At 37.9% G+C, this 15,188-nt stretch overlaps 1 protein-coding gene across 1 annotated transcript in view; it reads left to right on the top strand.

Moving 5' to 3' along the window:
- The window catches only part of STT3B (STT3 oligosaccharyltransferase complex catalytic subunit B), a 102,782-nt gene that overhangs the window by 50,537 nt on the left and 37,057 nt on the right, over positions 1-15,188 (top strand). The window contains exon 4 of the mRNA XM_012435510.2: positions 12,515-12,580. Coding sequence (XP_012290933.1) covers positions 12,515-12,580 — 66 coding nt within the window. The remainder of the gene's footprint in view (positions 1-12,514; positions 12,581-15,188) is intronic.

Here is a 15,188-nt window from a genome sequence, read left to right as displayed (position 1 = left end):
TTTATCTAGTAGAAGAAATTATGGATATCACTGCTTTGAAGGATTATATTAACAGAAGGATGGAATGATAAAACATTCTCACCCAGGAACTAGGAGGTTACCTAGTGAGTTTTTCTTTTGTTTTCTTTTTAAAAACAGTATATTTAAATAAATTAGGTTTACAGTGGAAACAGCTTCAGTATTTGAAAATTAGAAAACTTGTGTTTGAGTTCTGGCCTAAAATACTCTCTGACTCTTGACAAATTGCCACTTTTGAATCTCATTCAATTTTCTTATAAGTAAGAGAAAATGTTTTGGCTACAGAATTATAATAGATAAGGACATTTATTTAAAGTTTCATTATTACTAATTGAAAGTGGAAATAATTACAGTTCTAACTACTCTGAAAAGTTGTTTGTAGCCCAAATGAATATTTGGGGTTTTCTTAAAATACTTTTTCTTGTTGATTTCTAATTCTGTTGTTGAAGACCATGCTTTGTATAATTTGCCTTTTTAGTATTGAGACTTGTTTTATGGTCTAGCACAGAAGTCTGTGAAGTATGGCCCATATGTAGGTTACCTGCTTTAGTAAATAAATTTTTACTGGAACACAGACTTGGCCACTCATAAACATATTGTTTTTGCCTTCTTTTACACCAGAATGACAGAATTGCATGTGACAGATCTGGCTCCTAAGTGTAAATATTTACCATCTTGACTATTTAGAGCAAGATTGCTGGATCCTTGTCAAGCATGTTCTCCATGCTGGAGAGAGTTATCCACATATACTTGAAAAGAACATGTACTCTGCTGTTTGGAGGTTTCATATCATTAATTAATGGTCAGGTCAAGTTGGTTGGTATCGTTGTCAAATCTTCTGTGTGCTCATTGATTTTCTTTCAAGTTCTGTCTTCAACAATATGGTTGGAGATTTCAGTAACTCCCTCTCAGAAACTGTTTTTTTCTTTTAGTTCTGTCAGTTTCTGCTTTATGTATTTATGGATTTAAGTTCCCTGTACACTTAAAGTCTTTACATATTCCTATATCGACCCTTTTATTATGGTGAAGTAGTTCTCTTTGTCTCTAGGAACATTCCTTGTCTTAAAATCTGCTTTGTCTGATTGATTTCATATGATTCCTGTTTCCATGGCTTACCTTTTTCTGTCCTTCAAAACCAAACTGTTTGTATCTCTGGATTTAAAAGTTTCATTGACTGCATATGGTTGGATCTTGACTTTTTATTCAGACTGACCATCTATGCCTTTTGATTGGAGTTTTTAGTCCATTTACATTTAATGCAGTTTTAAAATATTATTTAATTTGCATCTGCCAATTGCTGTCTTCTTTTGTGTTGAAATGTATTTTTAAGTATACCATTTTAATTCCTCTGATTGTTTAGCTTCTATTGCTATTTATTTATAGTGCTTGATGCAGAGAATGAATTATGCATCTTATTACAATCTTCTACTTCTTCACATAATTCTGGTAAAATATAGCAGCTTTGATCCAACACAGCTTTATTTTTTTTCTCCTCTGTGCTGTTATTGTCATATATGTTACATCTATGTATGTTATCTACCTAACCATACAGATTATATTCATGTAGTTTATACTTATTAAATTAAGAAAACAATTAAGAGAGTCTTCTATATACTCCATATTTACCATTTCCAGTACTCTTTATTCTGTCCCATAATCTGAGTCTCCATTTGTTATAATTTCCTTTTAGCCTGAAGGACTTTCTTTAACATTTTTTCTAGAGCAAATCTGCTGTAATGGAATTTTTCAATTTTGCCTTATGTTTTCATCATTAAGTATATATTTTATTGGTGTTAAGTACATTGATTATGCAGCCATCACCACTATCCATCTCCAGAGCTCTTTATTTTGCAAAACTGAAACTCTATACCCATATAAACAATATCCCCGCTTTTCACCTTCCCCTCAGCCCTTGGCAACCACCATTCAAATTTCTGTCTCTGATTTTGACTAAGTACTTCACGTAAGTGGAATCATATAGTATTTGTCTTTTGTGACTGGCTTGTTTCACTTAGCATAATGTCTTCAAAGTTTATCCATGTTGTAGGATGTCAGGATTTTCTTCCTTTTTAAGGTGGAATAATATTCCATTGTAGGTATATGCCATATTTTGCTTATTAATTCATCTGCAGATGGATATTTTTATGATTTAGCTCCTTTGAAAGTGGTTGTACAAATCTCTCTCCAAAACCTTGCTTTTGATTCTTTTGAATATATACCTTGAAGTGGAGGTGTTGGATCATGTGCCAATTCTGTTTTTAAATTTTGAGGAAATGCCAAAATGTTACCCACAACAGCTATACCATTTTACATTCCCACCAACACCACAAAGGTTTTAAATTTTCCCTGTCCTTGCCAACACGTGATTTTCTGGTTCTTTTGATAGTAGCCATCCTAATGGGTGTCAGGTGGCATCTTGGAGTTTTATTTGGAGTTTCCAAATGAGTAGTAATGTTGAGCATATTTTCATGTGCTTATTGGCCATTTGAAAAGACTACACCTTCTCCTGGGTATTCATAATGACTTTCTAATTTCCCATCATATATGTGGTTAGTTTTTAATGTCATAGTCTTCAATATTTGCTTTCCAAATGGGGAAAAGCAGAAAAATGAAGGGGAAAAAAGTACCAGTCCTTTAAATCCCCTGCCAGTCACTTCAGCCAGAGGAGGAGGGGCTTGCAGCAATGCGGCCAAAATGCAAAGGTGATCACCTCTTTGTCTGCCCTTCTCTGACAGAAAGCAGCAATCAGTGATCAGAGTGCAGAACCTCAGTACTTGGAGAGCAAGTTTCCTCACGTGAGATTGATTCTGCCTGTGCAATTATTGTCTAGATAGGGAGCTGATTTCAGCATCTTCCCAGAATCCTCACCTGTCTTCCTTTTTGAAGGATAGTTATGTAAGAATGTAGTAGGTCGCCTGTAATCCCAGCACTTCGGGAGGCCGAGGTGGGCAGATCACTAGGTCAGGAGATCGAGACCATCCTGGCCAACATGGTTGAAACCGCATCTTTGCTAAAATACAAAAATTAGCTGGCCGTGGTGGCGCATACCTGTAGTCCCAGCTACTGGGAGGTTGAGGCAGGAGAACTGCTTGAACCTGGCAGGCGGAGGTTGCAATGAGCCAAGATTGCGCCACTACACTCCAGCCTGGCGACAGAGCGAGACTGTCTCAAAAACAAGGAAAAAAAGAAAAAAGAATGTATTACGTTGGTGCAAAAGTAATTGGGTTTTTGTCCTATTACTTTTAATGATACTTTTTCATTTAACCCTTGATAATTTTCTCTTTGATTTAATGCTGTATGTCATTCCACTTCTGTCAGAATTTCTTTTTCTGATACAAAGTCAATCATATCATTACTTCCCAGTGGGGTTTTTTTTTCTTTTTCTTTTCAACTTTTCCTCTTTTTCTTTATCTGCCAGTACTTTGACTACAGTTTAACTAGGTATAGTTCTCTGTGTTTATTGTATTTGGTGTCTTGTTGGGTTTCTTGGATCTGTAGATTAGTGCTTATCTTGGAATTTGGGAATTTGTAATTGTTTCTTTAAATACTGTTTTGTATCTTTCTTTGTAGCCTTTCCTGTTTTGGATTTCTATTTTTCTCTGTTACTATTGACTTATCTTCATGATCACTGATTCTTCGTCATCTCAAATTTGTTATTGAGCCTACTTAGTGAATTTTTTGTTCCATTTATTAGGCTTTTCAACTCTGAAATGTCTGGTTCATTCTCCTCACATGTAAAGGAGAATATATATATATATTCTGTTTCTTTATGGAAATTCTCTATCATTGTATTTTCCTTTAATTTTCTTAATATAATCTTTAATTCCTTGAACATGTTTATAATAGCTGTTTTAGAGTCTTTATTCTCTAACTACAACATTTGGGCCCACTCAGAATTAGTTTTTATTGATCGTGTCCCCTTCCCCAACCTACACCTGTCCAAATATGGGTCACACTTTGTTGTTTCTTTGCATGGCTTGTAGTTTTGGGTTGAAACTTACCCAAGTTATCTTTATTTTATATATATATATATATATATATATATATATATATATATATATATATATATATAAAATAAAGTATATATATATTACTCGCTATATATATATACTATATATTATATATATATTACTCTCTATATATACAATATATATAATATATATTTTTTATTTTCTATATATATATAAAATAACATATATAATTGCATTTTAGATTCTGGGGTACATGTAAAGAACATGCAGGATTATTGCATAGGTACATACTTGGCAATGTGGTTTGCTGCCTCCATCCCCATCACCTATATCTGGCTTTTCTCCCCGTGTTATCCCTCCCCAACTCCCTACCCCTCACTGTCCCTCACTGTCCCTCCCCTAGTCCCCCCTCAACAGACCTTAGTGAGTGATGCTCCCCTCCCTGTGTCCATGCGTTCTCATTGTTCAACACTCACCTATGAGTGAGACCATGCAGTGCTTGATTCTCTGTTCCAGTGTCAGTTTGCTGAGAATGATGATTTCCAGGTTCATCCATGTCCGTACAAAGGACACAAACTCATCTTTTTTATGGCTGTATAGTATTCCATGGTGTATATGTGCCACATTTTCCCTGTCCAGTCTATCATCGATGAGCATTTGGGTTGGTTCCAAGTCTTTGCTATTGTAAACAGTGCTGCAGTGCACACACATGTGCATGTGTCCTTATAATACAATGATTTTTAATCCTTTATATATATATACCCAGTAATGGGATTGCTGGGTCAAATGGAATTTCTATTTCTAGGTCCTTGAGGAATCACCACACTGTCTTCCACAATGGTTGAACTAATTTACACTCCCATCAACAGTGTAAAAGTGTTCCTATTTCTCTATATCCTCTCCAGCATCTGTTGTCTCCAGGTTTTTTAATGATTGTCATTCTAACTGGCGTGAGATGGTATCTCAATGTAGTTTTGATTTGCTATTCTCTAATGACCAGTGATGATGAGCATTTTTTCATATGTTTGTCGTCCTCATATGTCTTCTTTTGAAAAGTGTCTCTTCATATCCTTTGCCCACTTTAGAATGGGTTTGTTTTTTTCTTATAAATCTGTTTTAGTTCTTTATAGAATTTGGATATATGTCCTTTGTCAGATGGGTAGATTGAAAAAATTTTTTCCCATTCTGTTGGTTGCCGGTTCACTCTAATGATTGTTTCTTTTGCCGTGCAGAAGCTCTGGAGTATAATTAGATCCCATTTGTCTATTTTGGCTTTTGTTGCCAATGCTTTTGGTGTTTTAGTCATGAAGCCCTTGCCTATGCCTATGTCCTGAATGGTCTTGCCTAGGTTTTCTTCTAAGGTTTTTATGGTGTTAGGTCTTAGGTTTAAGTCTTTAATCCATCTGGAGTTAATTTTAGTGTAAGGTGTCAGAAAGGGGTCCAGTTACTGCTTTCTGCACATGGCTAGCCAGTTTTCCCAACACCATTTATTAAACAAAGAATCCTTTTCCCATTGCTTGTTTTTGTCAGGTTTGTCAAAGATCAGATGGTTGTAGATGTGTGGCGTTGCCTCTGAGGCCTCTTTGCTGTTCCATTGGTCTGTATCTCTATTTTGGTACCAGTACCATGCTGTTTTGATTACTGTAGCCTTGCAGTGTGGTTTGAAGTCAGGTAGAGTGATGCCTCCAGCTTTGTTCTTTTTGCTTAGAATTGACTTGGCTATGCGGGCTCTCTTTTGGTTCCATATGAAGTTTAAGGTGGTTTTTTCCAGTTCTGTGAAGAAGGTCATTGGTAGCTTGATGGGGGTAGCATTGAATCTGTAAATTACTTTGGGCAGTATGGCCATTTTCACGATATTGATTCTTCCTAACCATGAGCATGGAATGTTTCTCCATCTGTTTGTGTCCTCTCTTATTTCGTTGAGCAGTGGTTTGTAGTTCTCCTTGAAGAGGTCCTTTACAGTCTTTGTTAGTTGTATTCCTAGGTATTTTATTCTCTTTGTGGCAATTATGAATGGCAGTTCGTTCTTGATTTGACTCTCTTTAAGTCTGTTATTGGTGTGTAGGAATGCTTGTGATTTTTGCACATTGATTTTGTATCCTGAGACTTTGCTGAAGTTGCTTATCAATTTAAGGAGATTTTGGGCTGAGACAATAGAGTCTTCTAAATAGACAATCATGTCTTCTGCAAATAGACACAGTTTGACTCCCTCCTTTCCTAATTGAACACCCTTTATTTCTTTTTCTTGCCTGATTGCTCTGGCTAGAACTTCCAATACTATATTGAATAGGAGTGGTGAGAGAGGGCATCCTTGTCTAGTGTCAGATTTCAAAGGGAATGCTTTCAGTTTTTGCCCATTCAGTATAATATTGGCTGTGGGTTTGTCATAAATAGCTTTTATTATTTTGAGATACGTTCTGTCAATACCTAGTTTATTGAGAGTTTTTAGTATAAAGGGCTGTTGAGTTTTGTCAAAGGTCTTCTCTGCATCTATTGAGATAATTGTGGTTTTCATCTTTGGTTCTGTTTATGCGGTGAATTACGTTTATAGACTTGCATATGTTGAACCAGCCTTGCATCCCTGGGATGAAGCCTACTTGATCGTGATGGATAAGCTTTTTGATGTGCTGTTGCAATTGGTTTGCCAGTATTTTATTGAAGATTTTTGCATCTGTGTTCATCATGGATATTGGCCTGAAGTTTTCTTTTTTTGCTGAGTCTCTGCCAGGTTTCGGTATCAGGATGATGTTGGTCTCATAAAAAGATTTGGGGATAAAAGCCCATGTATCATAATACCACACTATAAAGTCCTAACGTTTCTCCTAAAGTCTTTTCAGTTCCTTCTGAGTAACTCAGGTGGTGTTTTCTGCTTTGGCAGATGTTGCTATTTTTCCTTTTTCATTATTGATCCCCCTTCTCATTTATAGTTCATCAGTGCCTGGTTTGACCATTCTTTTACATAGATTTAGTTACTCTCATTTCTGTTTTCATAGCACTTAGTTTCTAATACCTGTGTCTATTATAGCACTTGATATATAGTACCTTTCATCAATTCTTTTTTTTTTTTTTAAGTTCTGGGGTACAAGTGCAGAAAGTGCAGGTTTGTTGCATAGGTATACACGTGCCATGGTGGTTTGCTGCACCCATCAACCCCTGATCTACATTAGGTATTTTTCTTAATTCTATCCCTCCCCTAGCCCCCCACCCACCAACAGGCCCTGGTGTCTTATGTTCCCTTCCCTTTGTCCATGTGTTCTCATTGTTCAACACTCACTAATGAATCAGAACATGTGGTGTTTGGTTTTCTGTTCCTGTGTTAGTCTGCTGAGAATGATGGTTTTCAGCTTCATCCATGTCCCTGCAAAGGATGTGAACTTATCCTTTTTTATGGCTGCATAATATTCCATGGTGTATATGTGCCACATTTTCTTGATCCAGTTTATCATTGATGGGCATCTGGGTTGGTTCCAAGTCTTTGTTCTTGTGAATAGTGCTGCAGTAAACATATGCGTGCAAGTGTCTTTGTAATAGAATGCCTGATAATCCTTTGGATATAAACCCAGTAATGGGATTGCTGGGTCAAATGGTATTTCTAGTTCTAGATCCTTGAGGAATCACCACACTGTCTTCCACAATGGTTGAACTAATTTATGCTCTCAACAACAGTGTAGAAGTTTTCCTATTTCTCCACGTTCTCTCCAGCATCTGTTGTTTACTGAATTTAATGATCAACATTCTAACTGGTGTGAGATGGTATCTGATAGTGGTTTTGATTTGCATTTCTCTGTTCATATGAGCTTTTTTTCTCTGTTAATGAGCTTTTTTTCATGTTTGTTGGCTGCATAAATGTCTTCTTTTGAGAAATGTCTGTTCATATCCTTTGCTCACTTCTGATGAGATTGTTTTTTTCTTGTAAATTTGTTTAAGTTCTTTGTAGATTCTGGATATTAGCCCTTTGTCAGATAGATAGATTGCAGAAATTGCTCTGATGTTATTTTCTTTTGCTGTGCAGAAGCTCTTTAGTTTAATTAGATCCTCTCTCTCAATTTTGGCTTTTGTTGCCATTGCTTTTAGTGTTTTAGTCATGAAGTCTTTGCCTATGCCTGTGTCCTGAGTGGTATTGCGTATGTTTTCTTCTAGGGTTTTTATGGTTTTAGGTCTTAGGGTTAAGTCTTTAATCCCTCTTGAGTTAATTTTTGTATAAGGTGTAAGGAAGGGATCCAGTTTCAGCTTTCTGCATGTGGCTAGCCAGTTTTCCCAACACCATTTATTAAATAGGGAATCCTTACCCCATTGCTTGTTTTTGTCAGGTTTGTCAGGTTGTAGATGTGTGTTGTTATTTCTGAAGCCTCTCTTCTCTTCCATTGGTCTATATATCTGTTTTGGTACCAGTACCATGCTGTTTTGGTTACTGTACCCTTGTAGTATAGTTGGAAGTCAGGTAGTGTGATACCTCCAACTTTGCTCTTTTTGCTTAGGATTGTCTTGGCCATGAGGGCTCTTCTTTGATTTCGTATGAAATATAAAGTAGTTTTTTCCAATTCTGTGAAGAAAGTCAGTGGTAGCTTGATGGGGATAGCATTGAATCCGTAAATTACTTTGAGCATTTTCATGATATTGATTCTTCCTATCCATGAACATGGAGTGTTTTTCCATTTGTTTGTGTCCTCTCTTATTTCCTTGAGCAGTGGTTTGTAGTTCTTGAAGAGGTCCTTCACATTACTTATAAGTTGTATTCCTAGGTATTTTATTCTCTGTAGCAATTGTGAATGGGAGTTCACTCGTGATTTGGCTCTCTGTTTGTCTGTTATTGGTGTATAGGAATACTTGTGATTTTTGTACATTGATTTTGTATCCTGAGACTTTGCTGAAGTTGCTTATCTGCTTGAGGATATTTTAGGCTGAGACAATGGGGTTTTCTACATAAACAGTCATGTCATCTGCAAACAGAGAAAATTTGACTTTTTCTTTTCCTATTTGAGTACTCTTTATTTCTTTCTCTTGCCTGATTGCCCTGGCCAGAACTTCCAATACTTTGTTGAATAGGAGTAGTGAGAGAGGGCATCCTTGTCTTGTGCCACTTTTCAAAGGGAATGCTTTCAGTTTTTGCCCATTCAGTATGATACTGGCTGTGGGTTTGTCCTGAATAGCTCTTATTATTTTGAGATATGTTCCATCAATACCTAGTTTGTTGAGCATTTTTAGCATGAAGGGCTGTTGAATTTTGTCAAAGACCTTCTCTGCATCTTTTGAGATAATTATGTGGTTTTTGTTGTTTGTTCTGTTTATATGATGGATTACGTTTATTGATTTGTGTATGTTGAACCAGCCTTGCATCGCATGGATGAAACCAACTTGATGGTGGTGGATAAGCTTTATGATGTGCTCCTGGATTTGGTTTGCCAGTATTTTATTGAGGATTTTTTCATCAATGTTCATCAGGGATATTGATCTGAAATTTTCTTTTTTTGTTGTGTCTCTGCCAGGTTTTGGTATCAGGATGATGCTGGCCTCATAAAATGAGTTACGGAGTATTATCTCTTTTTCTAGTGTTTGGAATAGCTTCAGGAGGAATGATAGCAGCTCTTTGTACCTCTGTTATAATTTGACTGTGAATCTGTCGGGTCCTGGACTTTTTTTGGTTGGTGGGCTATTAATTGCTGCCTCAACTTCAGAACTTGTTATTGGTCTCTTCAGGGATTCGACTTCTTCCTGGGTTAGTCTTGGGAGGGTGTATATGTCCAAGAATTTATCCATTTCTTCTAGATTTTCTAGTTTATTTGTGTAGAGATGTTTATAGTATTCTCTGATGGTAGTTGTGTTTCTGAGCGATTGGCGGTGATATCCCCCTTACCATTTTTTTTTGCATCTATTTGATTCTTCGTTTTCTTCTTTATTAGTCTGGGTAGCGTTCTATCTATCTTGATTTTTTTAAAACATCAGCTCCTAGATTCATTGTTTTTTTTTGTTTTTTTTTTTAAGGATTTTTCGTGTCTCTGCCTCCTTCAGTTCTGCTGTTCTTAGTTATTTCTTGTCTTCTGCTAGCTTTCTAGTTCCTTTCATTGTGATGTTAAGGTATTGATTTTAGATCTTTCCTGCTTTCTCTTGTGGGCATTGAGTGCTATAAATTTCCCTCTACACCCAGAGATTCTGGTACGTTGTCTTTGTTCTCACTGGTTTCAGATAACTTCTTTATTTTGCCCTAATTTCGTTATTTGCCCAATAGTCATTCAGGAGCAGGTTGTTCAGTTTCCATGTAGCTATGTGGTTTTGAGTGAGTTTTTCAAGCCTGAGTTCGAATTTGATTGCATTGTGCTCTGAGAGACTGTTATGATTTCCATTCTTTTCGCGTTTGCTGAGGAGTGTTGTACCTCCAATTATGTGGTCACTTTTGGAATAAGCGTGATGTGGTGCTGGGAAGAATGTATATTCTGTTGATTTGGGGTGGAGAGTTCTGTAGAAGTCTGTTAAGTCCACTTGGTCCAGAGCTGAGTTGAAGTCCTGGATATCCTTGTTAATTTTCTGTCTCTTTGATCTGTCTTAATCTTGACAGTGGGATGTCTGGAGAGGCAGAGTGGTGGCAGGGCCTTGTTGAGGGGCTGTGGGCTCCGCCCAGTTCGAACTTCCTGGTGGCTTTGTTTACACTGTGAGGGTAAAACCACCTACTCAAGCCTCAGCAATGGAGGAAACCCCTCCCCCTTAGCAAGCTCCAGCGTCCCAAGTGACCTCAGACTAGTGTGCTAGTAGCGAGAATTTCAAGCCAGTGGATCTTAGCTTGCTGTGCTCTGTGGGATTGGGACCCGCCAAGCCAGACCACTTGGCTCCCTGGCTTCAGCCCCCTTTCCAGGACAGTGAATTGTTCTGTCTTGCTGTTGTTCCAGGTGCCCCTGGGGTGTGGGGGAAAAAAAATCCCTGCTGCTAGCTTGGTGTCTGCCCAAACGACTGCCCAGTTTTGTGCTTCAAACCGAGGGTCCCGGTGGCATAGGCACCTGAGGGAATCTCCTTGTCTGCCAGTTGTGAAGACCGTGGGAAAAGCACGGTATCTGTGCCAGAATGCACCGTTCTTCCCAGTACAGTCTCTCAAGGCTTCCCTTGGCTAGGGGAGGGAGTTCTCTGACCCCTTGTGCTTCCTGGGTGAGGCAGCGCCCCACCCTGCTTTGGCTCACCCTTCGTGGGTTGTACCTACTGTCCAACCAGTCCCAGTGAGATGAACCAGGTACCTTAGTTGGAAATGCAGAAATCACTCACCTTCTGCATCAGTCTCACTGGGAGCTGCAGACCGGAGCTGTTCCTATTTGACTGTCTTGCCAGCGGAAACCTTTCAATTCTAAGATGTGTACTTTCTCCCCAGATTTTGGCATCTCTGAAATTAGGATGTATGTTAAGAGTGATGGTCATAGATTCTATGAAATAGGGTTAATTGATTACTTGGTTTTCAGTTGACTTCCTCCTGTAGATTGTGAGCTTTTTGTGGGCTTAGAGTTTTTAAATTCTACACCTCTGCTGCTTCCATCTGTGTGTGCTGCTGAATCCACTGTGGGTGGTTGATTGGATGCCTTGCATCTTTCGTGCCTTATTGCCCTAAAGTTTTGCCCAAAGCCACCACCTCAGTAGAGTTTCTGGTAATTTTTTCCCAGCCAGAACTGCTTTCCTGTCTTTAGCATTCAGGCTCTATAAGGACCTTTTGGTACTCATGTTTATACTTACCATAGGGTTGCTTTTATGTTATGCTTTGACTCAAGTTCTTGTCTTTATATCTTATCTCCCTAATACAGAACTGAGTTATAGTTTATGTCCAGCATAGCCTAGCACAGTTTTCTGTGTGTTAGTACTGAAGAATATGTTTGCTTTACATTATCTCTTTCAGCCAATTGGATTGAGTCTGAGGAAATTTCAGGATATGAACGGTATTTAGTGGTTGTAAAATATACCTTGGTTTTATTGTAATAGATTATAGTAGCCTGGGTTCAGTTAGGAGAGAGAAAGAAGTATTAATTATGATAAAAGTAAAATAGAAGGAAACTCTATATGGTATCACTAAGTGTAAGGGAGTGCACCCAAGAAAGGGCAAACTTGGAAGGTTTTCAGACCTCATTGCATAGGGTGTAGTTCAGCCCATTGAACTGGTGTGGTGCTGCTGAACAAGCAATAGACCACTCTGAAGTGTAGATACCTCAGGGGAAGGGTTGGGAGGTGGCCATGATGACCTGGGGCATGGCGTGTGGATATCAGTGAGGGCAAGAGACTTTTCAGAAAATGAAAATATGTAATTTGTTTTTAAAAAGATGATTATTTTTACTGAAAACTAAATAACAAAGAATGAGAGCTATTCTTAAAATGTCTCAGTGTGCTACTCAGTGTTTTAAATGCATATATTAAGTACATCTGCATATCTGATTAGCCATAGTACTTTTTAAAATAACCTTGACTTTTTGTAGCACATGGTTACTAAGCATTTACCTTTTTAAAATTCAGCAAGAGCATTTGTAAACATTTTTATTATATCAGTTGCTTTTGTTTTTTAGGTAAAATCTGTAAAAACTGGGTCAGTGTTTTGGACAATGTGCTGCTGCTTATCCTATTTCTATATGGTAAGATTTCATATTTGAGATTACATGAAGTCTAACAGATTTAAACAGTTCTTCTCTTTCTTTCTCCTGAAATCTGTAGGATTTTTATTTTGTTTAATATAATCTTTCTTTTTTTTTTTTTTTTTGAGATGGAATCTTGCTCTGTTGCCCAGGCTGGAGTGCAGTGGTGCGATCTTGGCTCACTCCAACCTCTGCCTCCTGGGTTTAAGCAATTCTCCGCCTCAGCCTCCCAAGTAGCTGGGATTACAGGCACGTGCCACCATGCCCGGCTAATGTTTTTGTGTTTTTAGTAGAGACGGGGTTTTACCATCTTGGCCAGGCTGGTCTTAAACTCCTGACCTCGTGATCCACCAGCCTCAGCCTCCCAAAGTGCTGGGATTACAGGCATGAGCCAATGCGCCTGGCCTTAATGTAATCTTCCATTACTACCATCCTCTTTCCTTCTCCTACTGGTAGGTCCTGTATAACATGCTTTGGTGGAGAGGGCTAATATTTAACCCCTAAAATAAAGTATCTGAAGCAAGTAAAACAAAATGTTTTCAGGTGTACCACTTTCAAAATACTTAAACTTTTTAATTATTTAAGAATTAAAAAAAATTTTTTTAAGAATATTTAGATTTTGTTTTTGTTTTTAGATGGAGTCTTGCTCTGTCGCCTAGGCAGGCTGGAGTGCAGTGGCACAATCTTGGCTCACTGCACCCTCTCCCTTTTGGGTTCAAGCGATTCTTCTACCTCAGCCTCCTGAGTAGCTGGGATTACAGGTGCCTGCCACCATGCCTGGCTAATTTTTGTCTTTTTAGTAGACGCGATTTCACCATGTTGGCCAGGCTGGTCTTGAACACCTGACCTTGTGATAAGCCAGCCTTGGGCTCCCAAAGTGCTGGTATTACACGCGTGAGCCACCACGCCCGGCCTATTATTTATTTCTTTTAGAGACAGTGTCTCTCTCTGTTGTCCAATCTGGAGCGCATTATTTATTTTTTTTAGAGACAGTGTCTCTCTCTGTTGTCCAATCTGGAGCGCACTGGTGCAATCATAGCTCACTGTAACCTTGAACTGCTGGACTTAAGTCCACCTCAGCCTGTCAAGTAGCCAAGACTACAAGTATGTGCCGCTACATCTGGCTAATTTTTAAAAATGTTTTGTAGAGATAGTTTCTCACTATGTTGCCCAGGCTGGTCTTAAGCTCCTGGCCTTAAGCAATCCTCCTACGTTAGCCTCCCAGAGAACTGGGATTATAGGCGAGAGCCACTGCGCCTCTTTTAACTTTTTAATGACTTAAATTTAAATATTATTTTTCTATTCTTCCTAGCTTTGTTTTATTTTATTACTTTGTTTTGAGACAGAGTCTCGCTTTGTCACCTAGGCTGAAGTGCAGTTGTGTGATCTCAGCTCACTGCAACCTCTGCCTCCTGGGTTCAAGCTATTTTCCTGCCTCAGCCTCCCAAGTAGGTGGGATTACAGACGTGTGCCACTATGCCTGGCTAATTTTTGTATTTTTAGTAGAGACGGGGTTTCACCATGTTGGTCAGGCTGATCTCAAACTCCTGACCTCAAGTGAGCTGCCTGTCTCAGCCTCCCAAAGTGCTAGGATTACAGGTGTGAGCCAGGGCACCTGGCCCCTAACTTTATTTTTAAAATTACTCTGACAAGTAAAATGTTTTTCAAGTTAGATTGCATACTAAAAAAGAACAGGAAACTTTGCCTGTCAAATATCGAGCATGGAACCATGTTTAGATAAAATAAGCTTTTACTTAACACTCAATTTAAATATTAAAAATTGGTTTTTCCGTATTGGAACTGATATTAAAAATTGGTTTTTCCATATTGGAACTGATATTAAAAATTGGTTTTTCTGTATTGGAATTGACTAGGTAACTGCTTAATGTTAAAATAATCTGAGTTTTTAACAGACGTTATCTAAACAATTTAGTGAAGTGAACTTAGAGCAGAGAAATAAGAGTACTTTGAAGTCTTGGTAAAAAAAGATAGCCTAAGTAAAGAGTTAACTGAAAAAACAGATTGAATGAGAAAAAATTGTAGAAAGAATGTTCTTTTGGCCCATTTGCTCTCATTTCACTCCTTAAAGTAAATGAAGGAGAACTCTTAAAATGAATTTACGTGGGCCAGAAAAGAAATAAATCCCTGTAAAGATCATGCATAAGATCAGCAAGTACTTTTCAGAACATCAGATTCACTTTCAGATTGGTTTTAGCTTTTCTTTGTTCTTAAGTGAACAGAGTAGATAAGGTAGCATGTTGATACTATGCTTAATTTTCATAATTGTAGTAGTAGATCCCTAGAGTCATAACTGAAATAATGGTCATATCCTCTAGGTCAACCTATGAATTATCTTCATATTTTTTTAAACAGGTTTCTTAAGATTGGGGTTCAGTATTACCCCTTTATTCTTCCTCTTTTTTCTGTACCATAGCCTATATAGTAGTCTTGTGCTGAAAATTGTAATTTGAGCTAATCTTTTGTTTTTTGGAAACAAACGTCATAGAAAATGCGCATCCAAGTTATCTGTGGCTCCTTTAAAGTGATTAGAGCCTGGGACACTTTCTAGGTAGTTGTACTTAGTAATATCAAAGTTGTGCTCTTTGAG

This window comes from Aotus nancymaae, unplaced genomic scaffold, assembly GCF_030222135.1.
Source record: "Aotus nancymaae isolate 86718 unplaced genomic scaffold, 86718_ANA_hifiasm-v0.15.2.pri h1tg000019l, whole genome shotgun sequence".
NCBI lineage: Eukaryota > Metazoa > Chordata > Mammalia > Primates > Aotidae > Aotus > Aotus nancymaae.
This window is presented reverse-complemented; position numbering and strand designations above follow the sequence as displayed.